At 45.5% G+C, this 21,344-nt stretch overlaps 1 protein-coding gene across 1 annotated transcript; it reads left to right on the top strand.

The window, feature by feature from the left end:
- On the top strand, nt 78–20,416 carry ACO2 (aconitase 2). The gene is made up of 18 exons (XM_021384155.1): nt 78–222; nt 5,054–5,196; nt 6,309–6,567; nt 8,772–8,864; nt 10,559–10,717; nt 11,102–11,252; nt 12,367–12,471; nt 12,714–12,805; nt 13,065–13,170; nt 14,393–14,550; nt 15,309–15,382; nt 16,069–16,180; nt 16,315–16,437; nt 16,628–16,783; nt 17,919–18,110; nt 18,972–19,104; nt 19,399–19,520; nt 19,915–20,416. Exons 1-18 carry the CDS (start codon nt 187–189, stop codon nt 20,056–20,058), a joined length of 2,358 nt encoding a protein of 785 aa, XP_021239830.1. The 5' UTR covers nt 78–186; the 3' UTR covers nt 20,059–20,416.

Genomic DNA, 21,344 nt, shown 5'->3' with positions numbered 1-21,344 from the left:
CTCACCGCTCCCTTCGACCCGGAGGAGACCCGTATCCCGCCCGGGGGGCACCGCGCTCTCCTCCCGTACCTCCCTGCCAGGACCCTCTCGACCCCGCCCCACAGCACCCCCCTCCCACGCGCCGGAGGTATCAAAAGGAGCTGCTGACGCCATCGATGCGCGACTTCATCTTTGTCAGTGCACAAAATGGCGCCGTACTGCGTCCTGGCGGCTCGGCTGCGGGTGAGCACCGCGGGACGGGCGGGGTCAGGCGGGGCCGGGCGGGGCGGCGGGATGAGGGCCGCTACCCTCCGGGACGGAGAGCCGCGAGATCGCGGGGCCGAGGGCGGAGGCGTGGGGCCGCGTCTCCGCTGTCTCCGTGTGTAGGTCAGCGCGTCCCCGGCGCGGCCCGACGCCCGTTTCCATGGCGATGACGGGGCCGCACCGGCGGAGGCGGCGCGGCCGCCTCACGGGCCTCGATGCCGGGCGGGCCCCGTTGCCTCTGGGCGCCGCTGGCCCTCAAGGTGAGCGCAAGGTGACCGCGCCCGGGCAGGCCGAGAGATCGCGCCTGGGGCCGTGCTTCCTCCTTCCGCGGGCTCCTCCTCATCTCGTGCCGTTAGCTGCCTGTGCCCTTGGGGGAAGCGCAGCGCTCCGCGCCTCCTGGCTGCCCGGCTCCAGGATTGCTGCCCTTCGTGTCGACGGGGGGCCCTGGGTCTGTGCGTTCGAGGTCCGTGCAAGGCCAGGCAGCCGCATAAATCTTATTTTTTTTATTTTCCACGTGACTTGAACCACCGTTCATAGAGATCCTCCCAATCTCCGTTGTGACCTCTAGAACCCACATCTGCTTGTGCCCGCCACAGGCGCTGCCATATTAAGGACATTGTCCCATTTAATATCTGCTCGCTAATAAACACTTTGTTGTCTTTTAAAACCTAGAAGGTAGATAGAACGTCGTTTCCTCTTGTAGTGCTGCTCGCTGTGCTGCCCTCAGTAAGCCACGTGGTGAAGCCAGAGCTCTGACTGCTCCGTTTTCCAGCTGTGACCTTGGGAAGGGTGTTCCCGTTTCCCAGGGGGCTGTTGCAATAAGCTTAGCGTAGAGTCATGGAATATCCCAGCTTGGAAGCAACGTGTAAAGGATCATTGAGTCCACTGCTCTGAAAGCACTTTGTGAAGAGGGCAGTGGGCATGGAACAGGCTGCCCAGGGCAGTGGGCACAGCACCAAGCTTGCTAGAGTTCAAGAAGTGTTTGAACATTGCTCTCACGTGGAGGGTCTGATTTTTTTTGGGTGGTGCTGCATGGAGCCAGGAGTTGGACTTGATGATCCTTATGGATCCCTTCCAGCTGGAGATACTTAGTGTTTCTATGGTTTTAACTCATATTTTATGTTACTCTGTTGCTCTCAGTGCAGATGTCTTAGAAAAGGATTGCTTTTTTAAGTAAATGTTACAGCACGGCATCATTGCAATTATCTCAGTATATTCATAATTGACTGTTAAATAATCGTTACTTTGCACTTTGAACAGAAATGACTACTGATAAAACAAAGGCAAATCTTTTATTAGAATAATGGGTTGGTTCTCCTTTTATGGTGTGAAGTCACATCAGATCAACTGGGCGTGTACTAAAGTGAATATGTGTCAGCACAGCAAATGCATGGAATTTAGTATTCTGAGAGTATTGTATTATCAGATTCAAAGTAGGCTTTTTTTTTCCCCTTTAAGGGACTGTTATCAATCGTTCTTCTGGCTGGTCACTGTAGGAAGCAAATAATAGTTTTTTTCACATGTAGCAGTCTAGAGATGTAATGATAACGTGGCCCATCTTGCCAGTCACTGTGGTAGTGCCAGCACTGAGCATGGCCTGTGCTATTAATGCTGGTTCTGCTCATCTCCCTTCCTAGAACAGGTTTTTGGAGTTGGAACCACGTAGGAAGCTAGGTAGAGAGAAATGGATCGGAATTAGCCCAGTTCAGGCTGACAGTCCTATTTATAGTATGGTTCTTCTAAAAGCCTCAGAGGACAGAGGTCTTTTTCATGCCATTCTGAAAGGTGCTTTTGGGAGCCATCCCATTTCTAAAGCCACGTCGGCTAAGGATTGACAGAAAGAACAGCAGTGTGAAACTGTCTGAAGTGTCAGGGGTTTGCTGAAGGCCTCGTAGGTACATACAAAGCAATTGCATTTTGTGCACTTTGTGTACGTTGGCAAGAAAACCGTGTTGGCTAGAGTTAAACGCATCTTCAGAACGCTAATTTTGGTTGCTCCTTGGAAGTGGGTCTGGGAAAACAGCTTGCATTTACATGTTGATTATACCTTATTGCTTTTTTTAGGCTGAATCGTGGTCAATGCTGGAAACTTGGCCGGTGTTCTTAGATCAGGGAGGAGGAGGAAAAATGGTATTTTGGGTTTCAGTTAGAATTTCTAGGAGTGCTTTCTGGGATTGGAGAGCACGTAGCAAAGTTTCTAGTCTTTTGACTACAAGCTTTATGCTTACTGGATTTATCTACCATATCGGATGCCAAAATGTGAGTTTCAAGATTTCAGACTTGCATCTGGGCCATTTACTGCTGTGAGCTAACTACAGGACAGCTGGCTTTTTCAGACGAGCTTTTAAAGTCCATATAGATAAGAGCAGGCTTCCTTAAGGAGGATTCAAAAATAATGACCCATTTAATAAGCTGTCTTTGCCAATTCTGGAGGGGGAAACTTTTCACCTACCAAAATACCGATAGACTCAGGAGCCCTGCAGTGGTTTCTTTTCTTTCTTTTCTTTTTCTTTCTGAGCCAAGGACACTCAGGTGCAGGGAAAAGAAACTCAGTGCCAGATGAGAAGAGCCCACTGGGCAGCTGTTTGCTGGGTGCATAGCCCAAAACCTAACGATGCTGACTGTGTACTTCCCATAGCTGTTGTCACTGCTCGCCAAAAACAAACAAACAAATGCCGAGGAAACCTCCCATAGCACTTCTTGTTTCAGGGAGAAGTGGGAGAAAATGGAACTGGAAATTGTCGGTCTTGTGACTTAATCTTGTAGCTCTATGTAGGTTGCTCCAGAAGTATTGCCTCCTATTTATTTGAATGGAAACTACAACAGATACAAAGAGCACAAGAACACTATCTGAAGGAGCAAATTCTCAGCTATAAAACACTGTTTTTCAGCATAGTCACCACCATTAGAGATGTATTTTTGCCAGCGATGAACGAGAGCCTGCATGCTGCACCTGTGAAAATCTGCATGGCCGACCAGAATGAGGCTTGTCTTTCATGTCACTGTCACCATTGCTGACACGCACCACCCACCAGCACCTCGCTGTGCTCACATCCACTGTTTGGACTCCATGACTGTTCAGCAAGCCTCGATGAATGGCAGTGCATGCCACTTTTTCCACATGGAGGAATTCAGTGACACACCTTTGGTTTATACACACTTCCACGTCAGACACCGTTCTGTCAGACTGCCCCTCTGCTGCCATCTGTCACATGACAACAAAATGTAACAGAATATTAATGGGAAGGTTCCACCGCTACTACCATGCCAGCAATGTCTGCTTCTAACGTCGCAGGCCAACGTAATAAAATAGGAGGCATTACTTTCAGAGCAGCCCTTGTGTCACCCCATTTCTGAAGATGCAGGGGCAATCCTTCTCAGGCAGGCTCATTTTGCTCCCATTTCTGGCATCTGGAGCTGTGGTGGGGATCAAACAGAAGTCAACTACTTTGTACTGCTATTGCTGGGATTACCATTTGAATATTTATGTGGTATTCTAATGAATACTACGTTTCACTGAGCCATTTCGTGAAGTAACAAGGTACACAGATGTGTATGCATGAACTGAGAAGGTGTTATCTGACTTTTACCTGATAGGAAGTCTTTGCACCTCTCTTCAGATCTTTGGAGAGCCCTGCTTCAGATTTTGAAGCAGTGGTGGTTGGTTCTCCAATGGGAGAAGTCTCACCTCTAACACCTGTGGTATATTCTGGAAGTTGTGAGCTAGAAGAGCAGCAGGCTGAAATCTGATGACTGCCTTTCATTTGCCCTTCTGGGACAGCAATGCTCTCCCCTGTACCACCACGTCTGCTTCAGATTTACTTGGACCAAAATGGTGCGCAGCTGCTAAAATACTGCAGATGTGCATTGCTCCTACAGAGGGATGTGTATCTAATAGCTTAGGATTGTTTGGTAAGAAAACAAACGACACCCTTGTTGCTAGTGTGCTGGCTGCTATGATCTCTCCTAGATTTCCTGGACTTTTTGTTATGGAAAATATTAACAAATGTTATCAAAAAGACAACAAAACAAGAGATTTGGATAAAAATTGGTGACGTTGTCTCATTGATTTCGATAATTCTAAGCAATGTTTTAAATACTGGTGTCAAGAAGGCCATGGGAAAAATATTTACAGGGAAAAATGAAAAAGATGTGATCCAAAGGTTTGATTGGCATCTTTGGTAGTGCGAAACGAGTGGTTGGTGCTATGATTCTGTTGTGCGCAAAGGATGTTTGCTCCTTTACAGCCCTGCTTACAGCCATACGTACATGAGGGACACCTAGTGTGATGCTGGTATATTTACTGACCCGTACTTACCAAAATATCGTCAGTGTAAACTAGAGAATGAATAGAAAGGGCATGATTCAGATTAAATTGTAATACCAGAGGAAGGAGAACTGTGCCCTCTTGTTTTGGGTCTGGTTTCAGACTTCCAGCGATGACAACGGAGACTTTCAAAGGATGTTAAGAAATGCACGTGGCAAATCCTTGGAAGTTTTTATGGAGGCTGCCCTCTGACTCAGCTTTCAAAGCTGTGCGAGAGCCTTCTAACCCTGGCACTGACCTGTCTCTTTGAGGTCAGGCGCTGTACTGGTGCCTTGCCACAGTTTGCCCTTTTCCCATGTTCCAGAGGACTTTTTGTATAGGGACCTTGCACTGAGATCTTGGTATGTGATGGTGGAGCAGAAAGTTATCTGCTCAGTCCCATTCAGTGTTGTTTGCTAATCCAACAGTGTAAACTCAATACCAGCGAGTGATTCCAAGTGATACTGGTTCTGGGTTCCAGCACTAACACTCTTCTTTTTCCAGCATGCCTTGAATGGTGGGATACGGCGCTACCATGTTGCATCCGTTCTGTGCCAGCGGGCCAAGGTGGCCATGAGCCACTTTGAGCCTAATGAATACATAAACTATGAAAAGTTGGAGAAGAACATCAACATCGTCCGTAAGAGGTAAGAATGGAGGAGTGAAGTGGGAAAGGGTCAGGTCAGTGTGCAAAATTTAGCTCTGCAGTGATGGGAAAGGAGGGAAAAAACATCCCCAGGGTTCTGGCAAAGGGTGTATTTATTAGGGAGAGCAGGGATGAGCTGTGGCAGTTGCAAATATAGTGAAATAGGGGTTGTAGTGTCGCCATGTGGCAGTGGGGCACTGTGGGAGGATTGCAAGTTATGATGAAGCACTGACATGTAGAGAACCAGGTCAGTGCAGAGGAGGTGCTAGAAAAGGTTCTGTCCTCTTTTATTAATGCCTTCCTTCTGGGGTGTTCGTATTGGCCCTCACGCCTTTCTGGGGAAGCAGTGCGTGGGTAGTGGTCATTGTAGGTTAATGTTCCTTTGTACTTTGTTTTGACAGTGAATGTTCTCCTGTATTCCACTGTAGGCGTTAGGCACAAAAAGAAGGACTAGGAATTTGTAATGTGTGTAAACACGGTGACCTTAATCTGCTGATAGAGGCCTGTGTGCCTGCTAAGTTGTCATTCCTGCTCCACTTACCTTGGCAGTGGTTTGTAAGACGTGTCCTTTGGTCTTTGCATCCTTTGTTAGATGTGGTAACTCTCATTTCAAGTCATTGCATCTGCTCAGTTACTTCTCAGGAGATCTCACCACTGACATAAATAGGCTCCTCAACTGAGACACCCAGTCAGAAACCTGCAGCACTAAAGGTCTGTGGTCATGAAACTCTCCCTACTTGTCCTTGCTTGCTGTGGGATCTGGTACTTGTGAATTGGGTCTGACCTCTGTCTCACTTCCTCATTTGTTGGCCTGAGGTCTGACCTTGAGAAATGAGCAGAATCATTGCTTTACTGTACAGAGAGATTATGAGAGGAAGCAAAAAGTGACATCAGTCTGTATCCTTTTGAACTTTCTGGGCTAAGCATCTGTTTCAATGAGCTACCTGTTGATATTTTAGTTCTGTAAGATGAGCGTGCAGGTGTCTGTATTCATATGTCTCAGTAGCCTGAGTGGTAAAGGGAAGCAGAGAGTATCTTTATTCTGTTACATCCTTAAAAGGGCAAATGTTAAAGTAGACAACGTGCGGATACAAAATTCCTTTGTCTCCCCAGGCTTGACCGTCCCCTGACCTTATCTGAGAAGATTGTGTATGGACACCTGGATGACCCAGCAAAACAGGAGATTGAGCGAGGCAAGACCTACTTGCGCCTGCGGCCTGACCGTGTGGCCATGCAGGATGCCACTGCTCAGATGGCAATGCTACAGTTCATCAGCAGCGGGCTGCCGAAAGTGGCCGTGCCTTCCACCATCCACTGTGATCACCTCATAGAAGCTCAGTCAGGTGGTGAAAAGGATCTTCGAAGAGCCAAGGTGACTAATGCGGAGACTTAAATTCAGACTGTTTGAAAGCCTCTTTCCACTCTGGGGAGGAGATTTTTTAAATTTTTTTCTGGAACAGCCATGAAATCAGACATGGTACCAGATTGCCTGTGGTGGTCAGCTCTGTAGATATGTCAGATGCAGTGAAGAAACTGAGCAAGCAGGACTTGGGGAGCTCTTCAGCTGAGGTTCTTCCATTATATGGTTTAAAGAACCCTGAATATGGGAAGAGTTAGACTTAATCTGCTAACAATGGAAGACTGGGTCATACGTCTTCTGTAGAGTGAAAAGATATTTTGAGTAAAGGAAGAAGAAAAATCAATTTTGAAGGTTAGAAAAGGAAGACAGGTCATGCTAGGGAGTGTGCTGTTTATGCCATGGTGTGGCAGTGTGAAAAATGTCCCGAACTCATGTCTGTATCACACTGATTTATACTGTGAATGGGGAGCGAAGAACTACTTCTGTTTCCCAGAGCACTTGCACGTGATTAGCTGAACGCTTGCTGAAGCACATGCATCAGGACCAGCAAGGACAGGTATAAAGGTACATAGAGACATGAAAGATATAGTGCTTTATTTGAGAATTCCGATGTTGTTTTTCCAACTTCTTATTCACTGAGTTTTTTTTTTTTTAACTTTCTCCTTCACTTTTTTTACTGCTCATTCCTCCTTATAGACTTCTGTCAAGTATAGATGCATGCACCTCTGTCCCACATACCACAGCAAATCTGCCACGGAAGGACATCCTGTTAGTATAGCGGGGAGATGGGGGAAGCCTTGTTACTCCCAAGAGGGCGTAGCGTGAGTCCATTGTCATAGCCAGGAGGATTTGTGACTTGGATCCTGATACCAAAACAGAAGAATCTGTCTAGCCCTTTGTGGGTGTTCAGATGGATTTTAAGATTGCAGTCCGTATCTGTTCTCAGAAACTCCTGATGTTGAAGTAACTGCTTCTTTTTTTTTTTTTTCTTCAGTCTAGAGTAAAACAATTTATGCTGCCTAGCAGTAAATTTAGGCAGTTATTGGTCCACAGTTTGTCTCAGGCTGAAGTTGTGAAGTTAGGAACTTGGGACCTTACAAAATAAGACAGGAGGTGAAGGGAAGAAGCTGTCTTCCTCTCTCCCTTATTCCTGCATTTGTTCTTTGTAGTGCAGTGGTGTTCTGCTGCTGAGCAGAGTCCCTCCTCTGCCAGCCACTCTGAGCAGACCAAGTAAAGGTCTTGCCTTCTTCTGACTGCGTTCTGCTTCTGAAGCTGCCAGTTGGCACACAATGAATGCTGGCAGACCAGGAGGTGGTTTGAATCTGCTTCTGGCTCATCATCATACTTTACTGGGGAGAGATGCACAAGCAGAGTAAAGTGACCTGACTCCCTGTGGAAAACAGGGCTTAAAGAACTGTTGCTGCCTCATGAGAAACTGCAGCAAGTGTGCGCTGAGACAATTCTTCCATTATCCTAGTTTCCTCTTTTTTCTGAAGCATAGCTGCCTGAGAACAGTCTTTAAGAAACTCTCTTCTGCTAGCGCTTATCTTATCTACTCTGCCACTGTTCTGCCAAGAGTTATCAGAACATAAGTATGGTCGTACTTCCTTGGCAACTGTAGTTTTTCTCACAAGCAATTTCCACAGCGTGACCTCTGCAAGTAATGGTGGTAGTGCAGCAAGAAAGGCGGCATTGTGTGAGTCTTTAGCAGGAGACTCAACAGAATGAGTAATGACACCCACCAACTCCCCTGGCAGGGAGCAACTTCCAATTCTGTTTCTTCATCTGTAAAAGTAAAGCCGAAATGCTAATCTAAGAGATTAGAAATGTCTGCAAAGCATGTGTGAAACAAAAGAGACAGCTGGCAGAGAAGGAAGGAGGGGTCAGAAGAAGTGAAAAATGGGTTTAAGTACCTTGTGAGAATACAAGAAATAATCAGAGCATTCTCAAATACCTTATTGGCAGGGTTTTCCTTTAATTGTGCTATTTGGAATTGAAACTAAAAAAAATGCATTAGTAGAGCTACAAGTTGGATGAAATTGAGTGAAATTAAGTGGCCTGTTATGACTGACTGGCCAACAGCCCTGATGCTGTTTGGTTTTGGGAGCGATGTGCACCTCCTAGTTGTTCCAAAACCATGGAAAGGAATGTGTTCAAGCTCATGGTCTACGGAAGAAAATGCTTTATTAATATTGTGTGTTTTCCTGTGTGACTAGGACATAAACCAGGAGGTGTACAACTTTCTATCGACGGCGGGTGCCAAGTATGGAGTGGGATTCTGGAAACCTGGATCAGGAATCATTCACCAGGTAATGCATGTATTTGCAGTCTTTGAACACCCAGTGACTCGTTTACCTCATGGCGAAGGGAGAGCACAAACCCTTGGAAATCTCACCAGTTCAGAGGAACAACTCTCTTTGACCCTCTCTGAGAGGGTTCTTGCTTTCTCTCTTTCAGTTATCTCAACGACAGTGTTTTTTCTTGAAGGTTATTTTTGTCAAACTGTAACCTGATGCGTGATTAGTGAGTGCCAGCAGCAGGCCACGTGAATCACAGAACCTTTACTGTTTTGGTGCTGGCTCATCTTGATACGGTTGGGACGGTAAAGTGGTGTCATGAAGAGGCTACATAGGGCTAATATGCATTCCTTTTAGTCTCAGGAAAAGAGGCTTTAAGAATGCACCTTTTGGGGGGCTATTTTCTATACATTTCGTTCCATAGAAAACCAAGAAAGTGTATGAGGACACCAACTAGATTAGTTGACTTTTAAGTACTCAAGAATAGCAACACGTAACTAGTTGCTATCTGAACTGAATAAAATACAAAACAGTTTTCAGTAGTTTTCAGGTCTGAGATCATCTTGTTATAGCACTTGCACCTCAGAAGAATATGACCATCCCAAGATAACTTATCACTTAATGAGGCTTTCTGATTTTTAAAATTAATGCCTCTAGCCTTGATCTTGGTTGATTCCCTGTGTATGTCTACTAGACATTTTGCATTGTTCTGAGCTGCACATAGGAAAAATTGAAGTGCACACAAGCAAAAAGAATGGAGAGGTGTGTGGATGACTACTGTTAAACATTGTCTCAGCAGGGAGCTTGTGACAAGGTGCAGTCAAGAGCTCTCTGTTCTCTTTTCTTTGCTATGGAATGACTTACTTTAACTTAGTGTGACGCAGCTGAGGAAGGAAATAGAACAGGTGAACTCTGGAAAAGCTTGTGGGAACACTTCAGGTCACTTCTGCTCTGAAACCACTCATAACGTTTGTCACGTGGCAGTGTAGCTACCTACTGTTGTTGCCAGCTTTCTTGTGGTTCACTTTCTCTGGCTGGAGAAAACTGGACATGCTTTATAGCTTCAGGTCTGGCAAAGTGAGGCCTTGGAAGTGACCTTTCTTGTACATGTACGTAAATCTAGAAGTGTTAGAGGCAAAGTTTTAGCTTTCCCAGTAAAAAGCTAATTGAGTTCTGCCCAGGCTGTACTGGGATCAGCAGTGAGGGATAGGCAGCCTCTTGGTATATTTGTGAGTTATTCCTCCATGTGATTAGGCTTTGGCCAGCAGCATGGATTGGAGAAGCCTGTTGGTATTCTACTGCTCTGAGACCCTAAGGTCTGCAAAACATCTTGCTAGCACTGTACGGGTGAATGGGCTCGTGCAGCAGTTGAATCAAGGGGTTGGAGGCTAAGGAACAGATCCCTGAGCTCCAACAAAGATTACTGGAAAGAAGTCATCTTCCAGGGGAAAAAGGAAAATCACAGTTTAAGTTTTTGTATTCTCTTGGGATGAGCAAGGGCCCTTGGGCCAAGATTTGGTACCTTGTTCTGTCATTCCACTGAAAGGACTTTGAAATACAGCTGAACTTACAAAGTAGATTACTTTCTTGCTACTGAAATCTGCAAGTAAAAACTAATCTAGGTTCTTGTTCTTGTTGTTTTCCTTGGTGTCTCTCCCCTCCTTTCCCAACAAACAAGCAAGCAAACAATCCATTTTTGTTTTCAGATCATTCTGGAGAACTACTCCTACCCTGGGGTTATGTTGATCGGCACAGACTCGCACACCCCCAATGGAGGTGGCTTAGGGGGAATCTGCATCGGAGTGGGTGGAGCTGATGCTGTAGATGTCATGGCAGGAATCCCTTGGGAGCTCAAATGCCCAAAGGTAGGAGAAAAAGGAATACGAATCCTCTATGTGGTGGGTGAGATTTAAGATACATAAGAAACATATGTATGGCATTATATACAATTAACAGTTTTATTTGTAATCACACATTAGTTCGAATAGCTGGTCTGTGATTCATTGGCAGCTCTGAGTTTCCATTTCCAGGCTTTTTATTCAGAGATTGACAGAAGTAGGCAAGTAGTGATTTCCCTTCATTTGGCCCTGTCATAGTGTTCAGCCCCTGTGCACACGCTGTGGTACTTCAGGATTTTTCCCCCTAGTGGTATTGTGACTACCCACATTCTGAGAAAGTCGTATGAGAAATTATTTTGTCTGCTGAAGGGAAATGATAATAGTATATATATATATTTTAATGTTGCTTAGGTTATTGGTGTAAAACTAACTGGCAAGCTTTCTGGCTGGAGTTCTCCTAAAGATGTGATCCTGAAAGTGGCTGGCATCCTCACTGTTAAGGGTGGCACAGGTGCCATCATCGAATACCACGGGCCTGGTGTGGATTCGATCTCTTGCACTGGTAAGGCAGCAAGAATCTCTTACCTTGAGCTGAGTGTTGTTGGGTTGGGTGTTATTATCTGCAGAGGCTGGGAAGGGAATTGGACAAAAAGTGTTACATACTCCCTCTTAGCCAGGCTGAGTGTTAGTACACTGCTAACTGTTAGTCTGGTTCTCTGCAAGCTGGCAGGGGTGCGGGTGGTATAACAAGATAGCGCTCTGAAAAAATGGCCTCTCTCCATTGAATCTTCTTGTGAAACACTGAACAGTTCATTATGAAGAATCCTGAAAGATGGTGTTGTCAGGATGAGAGTAAGGATGGAGGTATTCTGCTGTATGCTTAGAGGATAAAGAAGTCTGGGCTGGTAAGGATGACATTTTCAGTTCAGCCTAAAATAAGCTGTGGAGAGAGAGGGAATGTTTGTGACATCTGCTAAAGAAAAACTCTGAAAAGGAGAGCAGAGGGGAGACCAGAAAGCAGTGGTTTGACTTGGATTCTTGCACTAGTTGACTGTTGGTCTTGGTGCTGAATTGGAATGTGCAGATAGTACAGTTGTCTGTAAAGATACTTGTCAGGATGAAAGTATGGGAAGTGTTGCCTCCTTTGGCTTGAAATACAGCCTTCAAGCTGGACTTCTCTCCGTTCATACAGCTTGGCTACAATTTGGAATACTTGGTTTTTACAAGCTGAGAGGAATTTAAGATTTTTCTTCTCTTGAATCAGAGGGATCTAACCTTTATCTTCCAGTAAAGATAAATAAGATGTTAGGGAGAGGCAGAACGCTCATTGTGTGGGTAGCAGAGACACTGTCCGCTGCTGTAAGTATATTCAGTGCTCAGGGCAGAGAGGGAGAAGTCCCTGTTAGACCTTCCAGAATCAAGAATCACTATAGCTTTCAACTCCTTCCTTGTACCAAAATCTGGTTGCAGATATGGTATTGATCAGAAACATTAGGGACTGAACCAGCCATTACGTAGTCAATGCATCCTGTCTGCTCTGGAGTTAGGTTTTTATGCCTAATGCACCTGATCTCTCTTGGCTTTGCTGTCTTTTCTGTGGTTTGACCTTTGAAGAATTGGATGGTCTTGGACTTGGATCATTGACCTCACCATCTCTTCTCCCATTCTTTTTCTAGGAATGGCAACAATCTGTAACATGGGGGCTGAAATTGGAGCTACCACCTCAGTCTTCCCTTACAACGCACGGATGAAGAAGTACCTGGGCAAGACAGGGCGAGCTGGTGAGAGAGCTTGAGGGTTGAAGTGGGTAGAAGCTTGGATTCGAGTGAAGGTGTATTCTGGGAGCAGCGTCTTCCTGCAGTCTTGTCTGCTGTTACTTCTGACCTTGCATGTATAGGCATGGGGTCTGTAGATTAAGTGCCCGTGGAGATATCTTGCAGACCCTGTGTTCACTTGTTCCAGTCTTCTTCTTTTCCCTCGTATTTGCTGCAGTTTTTCAGATCTTCCTTCTTTCTCATTCCAGACATAGCTGCGCTGGCAGATGAGTTCCAGCAATACTTGGTGCCAGATGCTGGTTGTCAGTATGACCAGGTGATAGAAATCAACCTCAGTGAGGTAAGGCTTTCTTCCTGCTTGCACATCAGTGATGTGACTGCTTTGTGTGAATGAGGACTATACTGGGAGTTGGATGCAACACCCCTGGCTACTCTAGAACAACACTCAGGTCTGCTCCACTGACAGCTTTTGCTCAGGTGTTTGTCTAGGTGAATCCTAAACAGCTTCCATATAGAGCTATGAAAGGAATTTATTTGCTGCTGACTGGGGTTTTTTTCTTGGCTCCTGTAATTTCTGACTTTGTCACTGTTTCTTAAAGCTGAAACCACATATCAATGGACCTTTCACACCAGACCTGGCGCACCCTGTGTCAGATGTTGGTGCTGTGGCAGAAAAGGAGGGCTGGCCTGTTGATATCAGAGTTGGTGGGTAGTATTCGTTCTTTTGTCTACATCTTTGTGGCATGAATGTTGCTGTTTTGGGATAAGTGGTTGGTCATGTAGCTTGAGATCCAGTCCTTTAATTACTGTTCAGTAATTACTGCTCCTTCGATTTTGGGTTAGTGTCATTTCTTCATACGTAAATTAACTTTCTGGGAAGAGTAGTCTGTCCTCATCCTACATGTGTGGCCTAGATCTGGGATGGTTGGAGAGGTTTTAATCTCAAGAAGCAGGCAAGCATGGTCAAATCCATGCAACAGACTTTGAACAAAGATCTGTCAGGAGCAGGACTGTGAGTTCTCCACGCAGATGGCTGTTGAGCTTTCAGGATCTAGGAAAGTTAATACTTGCTGTCCTAAAGAGCTGGCTTGGACGCTTGCACGTTTGTAGGATGGTAGCCTGTTGGCTGGCTTCTCTCAGGTTGTTCCAGGTGGGAATGAAAAGAGTGCAAATGTATTGTAAAGGCCACACTGTAGGTGGGAAACGTGGTATTGAATGCTTTTACAAATAGGATCAAGAGCAGCAGTAACTTGAAGTGAAGTTACTCTCTACTGGTTAGCACCAGAGTGCTGTCAGTGCAGCACAGTGTGTCCTCATGTGGTGTTTGTACCGTAACAAAGGATGCTTTATCCAAGGACTACAGAACGTCTGTACCAAAACTGAACAGTACCTTAGGGTCTGGCCAAGAAAACCAAGGTGAGCTACTTGGGTGTGTAAATTTCTTGGGAGGAAAAAATTGCCAATGGGTTCTTTGGCTAGAAAAAAAAAAAAGTGTATGCTGAGAGGGCTGGAAAACTTAAAATTCAGTTTTAATAGTGAGGCAGCCACGTCTTTTATCATTTCTCCAGTTTCTTTTCATCTTGATTTGTAGCCCTTTCTTTCTCTCTGGAAGAATACCTCTCTGTGGTAATTTGCCTAACCAAAGTGCAAGTAGGTGCCACTCTGACCTTGTGAAACAATAACTAGATTAGTGGCCAGGTAGTGTGTTCTGACTCAGCAGCTCCAAAGCCTGACAAAGGATTGCTTGTGACCACAGGATCTTGCTGGGAGGTTTGGCAGTGTTAGCACCTGAAACTGTTTTGGACTCCTTGTCGGTGGAATAGGAGGTTGTCCCTTGTGTTTTCTGCTGAGAGATGGTCAGGGAGGAGCATCCTGGAACCACAGCTGCAGTAACCACCTTCCTGTCTCTCTCTGTCAAACCCCACAGGCCTGATCGGCAGCTGCACCAACTCCAGCTATGAGGACATGGGACGCTCTGCAGCAGTGGCAAAGCAGGCACTGGCGCATGGCTTGAAGTGCAAATCAAAGTTCACAATCACACCAGGCTCAGAGCAGATCCGTGCCACCATTGAAAGGGATGGTTACGTGAGTATGACCACTCTTTATGCTTCCAAACAATACATGTTCAACTTTTCCAGACAGTGCTTAGGAGTCTGGAGTGGCTAATGGAAACCTCTTAAGCTTTGTCTTTCACTTATCACTAGAGGTACAATTACTGATCTAGTAACCAGCCTTGTGCTGCTATGCCCCCAGGTCCTGACATTACCTAGACAGTGTTTTGACTGGATGTTTTGATCCATTTTCTCATTTAAGAGCAGTTTGGTGTGGGGAGAAAAATATAGCAATGTGTTAATTGGTTCTAATATTTAGTAAATGTTGGATGCTGTCACAGCTTTGGGACCAACTACATGAGTCCTTACGTGGACTTCTTCAACAGCTGGCCTCTTGATTGAGTCCTGTTCTGAATGTGTTGAATAGGCACATGGTTGCCTGCACTTTTACCAAATCAATCCCTACACTGACAGGAATTGTGCAGAAAATGAATCAGACCAGCTGCTGCTCTCAGTCAAATATCTGAGTAGCTGGATTGTTTCATTTAAAATATGTGGAGATTGGAAACTTGATGGTAACATCTTTTTGTGCTTTTCCAAGTGTTAACTTAGAGTTTACCGGGATCAAACCCCGTGTATTTATAAAAGAGACTCAACTTGGAAGTGAAACAAGGAGAGGAATGTTCTTGGGTTGGTACTTTGTGTTGAAGATGAGCGTCCTCTTTCTCTGAAAGAGCAACACCAGAAATGTATTCCAGACTTCTTCCTAGTAATGAAATTGTTTGTCCCCAGGCACAAATCCTGCGAGATGTTGGAGGGCTGATTCTCGCCAATGCTTGTGGGCCGTGCATTGGCCAGTGGGACAGGTAAAGTGAAAGATGGACTTCTCTCTAGCTTTGTATCTTTTAGCTCTTAAAGTGCTCTGTGAAGCCAAATTTGATTGTAAATTCCACACACTAGGAATTAAACACACCCTAGCCATTGGGCACAGCTGTGTGAAGTGCACTGGAGGAGGAGAAATGAAAGACTGCGGATTTAAGCTGAGCCTTTAGAAGAGTGAAACTGAAAAAAAACCACACGTGACCACATCTGTAGGTTTTTCATAGCAGACAAAAACAGAGATTAGCCATCTTTGAGAAGATAGGCTGGAGTTTGCTTGGTCCTTTTAAAATAGGATAAGCTATTGGTCTGGCTTCAGTCATTGGAGTGGCAGGGAGGAAAATTCCTGATAAAAGGGATGGGAGGCACACACTTTGTCCTTGCTAATGGTGAGATGTCCAAAGGTACATGCTCTAGTAGATAATTGTTCGGACAGTTCAGCAGAGCACAACATGGTCTATGAAAACTGCTCTGGGAATCAGTGTCTGACTTGGCTTTGCACTGTTCTTGGTTTTGAGTCTGTACTTAAGGGAGGAAAACATGTCTGGGCACTAATTAACGTTTCCGAAAGGCAGTGATTGGTACCAAAGTCAAGACCAGAGGATTTTAACAGCAAGACATCTAGAAGTAATATTCCTTTTGGATCTGAGGAGTGTGTTTCCTTCTATTACAGGAAGGACATAAAGAAGGGAGAGAAAAACACAATAGTTACGTCTTACAACCGGAATTTCACAGGTCGCAATGATGCCAACCCAGAGACTCACGCGTTTGTGACTTCCCCAGAGGTAAGAGACAGCCACAGGGAGCCCGTGGGATAGTTCAGTGTCCTGGGAGCTAATTCTGCTCCCTTAAGAAGGAGACACAATGTAGTTTGGTGTGTAGGTCAGAGATCCTTCTGACTGCTATGTTTTTATTTCAGATTGTCACAGCCCTGTCCATTGCTGGCACTCTAAAATTTAACCCTGAGACAGATTTCCTGACAGGAGCGGATGGGAAGAAGTTTAAACTCGAAGCACCTGATGCAGATGAGCTGCCCAAGCTGGTAACTGCTTGGTCTGGGGAGGGGAGGCCTGTCACTGTTTGTTCTTTATGTGTAGTAGGGGAACTTCCATGCACTGACCTCTTCCTTAATGTTAAGGCTGTAACTGGTGCAGTTGCCATTATTGTCTTGTTCTCCTCAGCTGATGTTAGGGGATGGCTCAGTCTGATGTTTTTCCTTTTGTTTTTGGAAGGATTTTGACCCAGGCCAGGACACATATCAGTACCCTCCCAAGGATGGCAGTGGGCAGCATGTGGATGTGAGCCCCACCAGCCAGCGCCTCCAGCTTCTCGAGCCCTTCGATAAGTGGGATGGCAAGGATCTAGAAGACATGCTGATCCTCATCAAGGTCAGGAGCAAACTGGGGGACACCAACTGTGGCAGGACCAGTGAACAGAGATTTGCACATCAGTTACTAGAAGCTTTGGGTGTGCCTTGAGCTGTCTGAGATTCTTCCCCTACAGCTGCATTATTATGGGAAGTGAAGCAAGAGTCTTCCTTCTCTTGTGTTGATGCTTCCTTCCAATACTACATTTATTATAACTACAAGACTTTTCTGCTTGGGGCTCGTTCTTGGCTAATACCATGAAAAATGAAGTTTGTTACACTGTGGAATGTGATCCCACCCATGCCATGCAGTCTGGAGAATTTTTCCCAGTTATAACCATTCATTAGTATCTCTAATACCTCACAGTTTTAAGTGGTATTTTGGCTGAAATACAGTTGTTAGAATCTTCTCATCCATCAGTAGTTGTGTTGTCTTACAGAAGAGAAACTCTTTTTTCTTAATAGTTAAACATTACATTTCAGTCACCTAAGGAAGACATGAGTTTCTCCTTACTCTCTGTAGTGAGTTAACAAATAACAAAGTGAAAGTTTCATTTAACGCAGTGATAGGTGCAGAAATGCAGTCCCTTAGGAATTGTCCTTCAGGAGCATTGTTGGTTCTCAGTGGCAGTTTCAGGTATTGCCAAAAGAGCCATGCTTCCCTGCTGAGCTGTGCTTGTTTGACACACACCATTCCTTTGGAAACACCCTGGGACTACCAGTAGGAAAGCTATTCTCTCTGGTTGGGAATTCTGCTCCAGCAGGCTGAGAAGGCCTGTATACAGACTGGAAACTCAGAGGGAATACTTGGTGTCTTGCTGAGCTTTTCCAGCAGAGAGGCTGAGCTGTAACAGGAAGAACTTAATTGTTTCTGCTACTTGAACATGCTACTGAGGGAAGTGAGGACATGGCACAAGATGTCGTGGCTAACCTCATTTTTGTAATTCTGCCCTTTGGAGCAGGGATCTTGTTTCTAATCAATGCATGCAGAATGACCATTGCATTCTGCCTTAGAGCACCTTGATTCTATAACAGATGCAGTTGTCTTGGGTTTGTCCTTTTAAAAAGAGCTGTGAAGATTCTTCAGAATAAAAAGCGCAAGGAAGCGTCAAGTCCTGATCCATCCTAATACATTCATCTCTCCTACTACCCCTTAGGTAAAAGGGAAATGCACCACTGATCATATTTCTGCTGCTGGACCATGGCTCAAATTCCGTGGCCATTTGGACAACATCTCCAACAACCTGCTCATTGGCGCCATCAACATTGAAAATGGCAAAGCCAACTCTGTGAGGAACGCGCTAACCCAGGAGTTTGGGCCAGTCCCAGACACAGCCCGTTACTATAAGGTGGGACTTTCTCCTGATGCATCTGTTTTAAGAGGATGTTTGCGCTCTGTGTGGTCTGTGCCAAGACTGAGGACCTCACCCTACTGCTCAAGTAACAGCAATTGTGAATTCACTCAGCATTCAGGATTTTTCTTGGGACTTATTCTGATTGTGGCAGTTCTTGTGGGAGATGCTCTCCCTGCCTGCTGTGGGGCGGGGGGGAGGATCTTGTGACCCAGAGGGGACCAGAAACCCTAGATGAAAGGGGAAGAACACCTCTAGGCACTGCACCATTTACAGCTATTTGTGTCATCAGACTGCAGCTAAATCCCACCTTCTTATCTAAGCAGATGGATGGATCTCAGTTATTATGTGAACCTAAAGAATTAACTCCTGACTAGTCTAACGTTTAAATAAACGTCTCGACCCCTTTTTTCTTTAAAACTTGGGTTAGAACTTCAAGAAATGGTCTTTCACTCTCTTAACAGATCGGCAGTGATCGTAGGTGGGTTCCTCTGGTAGACAGAAGTTAAAGCTGGAAGGATGACTTCCAAAAAATAGAGCAGGGATCGTGGCCAGTGTGACTGCTGCCCCAGCACAAGACTATGGAAAGAAACATGGCGACAAGGATTTGCTCTGGATGCCAAAAGCAATCCTCTTCAGTCCTTGTTAACCAAGGACAGCAATGCCTAGCTGCTCTGAAGCTCTTAATTCCTCTATTTACGTCCTTCCTTAGAACCAAAGGGAGCCTTCTGGTAGAAAGTATTATAGCGCAGCAGTGTCAGTAGTGTTGCACTGAAATTAGATGTATTGGAGTTGTACTTACTGTCAATTCCTAATTTGAGTGGCTGCAGAATTCTAAATCTTTTTCTTTTATCACAGAAAATGGGTGTCAAATGGGCGGTTATTGGGGATGAAAACTATGGTGAAGGATCAAGCCGAGAGCACGCAGCCTTGGAGCCACGTCACTTAGGGGGCAGGGTCATCATCACCAAGAGCTTTGCCAGGATCCATGGTAAGCTGCGCTTCCCCTGTGGGGTATATAAACAGGATGTTTGATTTGGGCAGAGGAGATGTTTACCTTGCCCCAGGGCTCAACGCCTATGGAAAGGAACTCAATCTGCTGACAGATTGCATGGTCTCTCATGTCAGGAATGCTGTTACGTATCTAGTTAGATATGGCACAGACAGCTCATTTTGCTCCTGGAGTAGTAATTACTGCTGGACTCCTACTCAGAGAAGCACTGAGCAGCCGCGAAGTAATCCTGATCCCATGCAGTGAGTTGATTCACTGGTTTGTTCTCTGCAGAAACCAACCTGAAGAAGCAAGGTCTGCTGCCTCTTACTTTTGCGGATCCAGCAGACTACAACAAGATTCATCCTGTGGACAAGCTGAGCATCGTGGGGCTGGCAGACTTTGCTCCTGGAAAGGTACCTGCTTGTCTTGTCATTGCACTCGGGGTCAGGGATGAGCCACTGGCTGGGAACAGTGTGGAGCTGTGTGCGAGGGCCTGAGGCAGCACAGGCAGTGATGGCCCCACAACGTTCCAGCCAGAGGGTACGCTGCACACCAGCTATGGGGACTAGGGAGAATCAGATCACATTATCCTGACCTGTTGTGAGAAACCCCTGTAAGATATTCTCAGTTCAGACTTGTTGCCTTAGGCAGGAGTGCTCCCTACAAGGAACTCCAGCCACACTTCTATGTTAAGACCACCCGTTTTCAACTCCTTAGAAACGTATAGGGATTTTCCTGGGATAAGCTTGAGCTAATTTGTTCCCTTGAAAAAGAAGGGGGAAAATAAGAACCGTCTTCTTCCTTTAGCCTCTGAAATGCATCATCAAGCATCCCAATGGGAGCCAAGAAACAATCATGTTGAACCACACCTTCAACGAGTCGCAGATCGAGTGGTTCCAGGCTGGCAGTGCCCTGAACAGAATGAAGGAACTGCAACAGAAATCAAGCTAAGTGCGCACAATGCCCCCAGTGCACTGGACTCGATTGAGCTCTGGCATTTTCATGAAAGTGCAATTCCATGCCTACTGTTGGAATAAACGTCTGATCAAATGTAACCATAGCTTCCTTTTTGTTACGGCACTTCCTCTTCACTGACACTATGAAAAGGGAGTGCAGCTAGGCTTACTTTTGTCTTTTAAATTCCCCAGCTCCCTTTTTCTATTTTGGCTCAATTTCAGTTGTCCCACAGTTATTTATATTTGGAAATAACCAGCTAAAGTGGGTTTGTCTGCTCAGTTGGTTGTTTTTTGCCCGTTCACTTTACTGATGGCTAAAGACTTAAAGTGGAAATAAAGACTGTGACCATCTCTTCTGCTTTGTGTTATTGTATTCATAATCCTGCTCTGCAGCCCCTTTCCCCTCGCTTTTTCTGGGAGGGTGGGAAAGAACTTGGAGAAACACACTACCTGCCCAGTTGGTATTCATATGCAAAGACCACGTTTTGGTTTTTACACTAGGCTAAGAACAAACTTGTAAGAACTAGGTCCTTTATGCATTTTACCGGCATCATGCAGTAAATTAATTCCCTTGCACACAGCTCACCTTCTCCACAGCAAGAGTGATGCTGAGCGTTATTTCATTAGAACACTACATGAAGCAATGAAGCTACTCTTCGGTGCACTGCTGGGAGCTTTGACCTGGTGAAATGTGAGCTAAGCACAACAGCTACCTGGGACACTTTCTCTGGAGTGATCGGTGTGGAAGCCTCTTTGGAGGCTTCGTCCCAATTCTGACCTCTTAAAAACTGACAGGGATTTTCCCTCATGTCTAGCAGCCTGCATGTCTGAGCACCACAGCTGCCCAGCCAGCATTCAGCAAGCTGACTGTCTGAGCAGATGGACCTCAGTTACTATGTGAACCTACACAATTCTAGGCTCCCTTTTAATTAGAGCAATGCACCAGGAATAACAGTTCAGAATTAAGGGGTTATAACTACACCGCAGGGAGGGTGCTGGTGACTCAGGCTTTGTTTTCACAGTTGGAGGTTAGCAGCTCCACTATCCCAGGGAATTACAGCCCCTTCCTGCCAAACGCGGCTGGCTTTGTAATTATGTGCAACATCACCCTCTTGGCAGTGGGCCCTGCATAGATTTTACTTGCTGTTTTGTTCCCCTCTTTCCTTTCATTGCTGTCAGAGAGGGTGATGGCAATTGTTTGCTATTGGCTGTTAGAGCAGAGCAAAGCGTTAGTCTCGACACTCAACACTGTCTGCCTTGAAAAACAAGTAGCTAGACTGC

The sequence above is a fragment of the Numida meleagris genome, chromosome 1 (genome assembly GCF_002078875.1).
Source record: "Numida meleagris isolate 19003 breed g44 Domestic line chromosome 1, NumMel1.0, whole genome shotgun sequence".
In the NCBI taxonomy this organism is placed as follows: domain Eukaryota; kingdom Metazoa; phylum Chordata; class Aves; order Galliformes; family Numididae; genus Numida; species Numida meleagris.
The sequence above is the reverse complement of the archived record's forward strand: the minus strand, read 5'-3'. Positions and strand labels throughout refer to the sequence as shown.

Coding starts and splice junctions, on each gene's coding strand:
- ACO2 (XM_021384155.1), top strand. CDS start 187: ATGGCGCCGTACTGCGTCCTGGCGGCTCGGCTGCGG. Junction 15,383..16,068: donor TGCATTGGCCAGTGGGACAG/GTAAAGTGAAAG, acceptor CTTCTATTACAG/GAAGGACATAAAGAAGGGAG. Junction 16,784..17,918: donor ACATGCTGATCCTCATCAAG/GTCAGGAGCAAA, acceptor ACTACCCCTTAG/GTAAAAGGGAAATGCACCAC.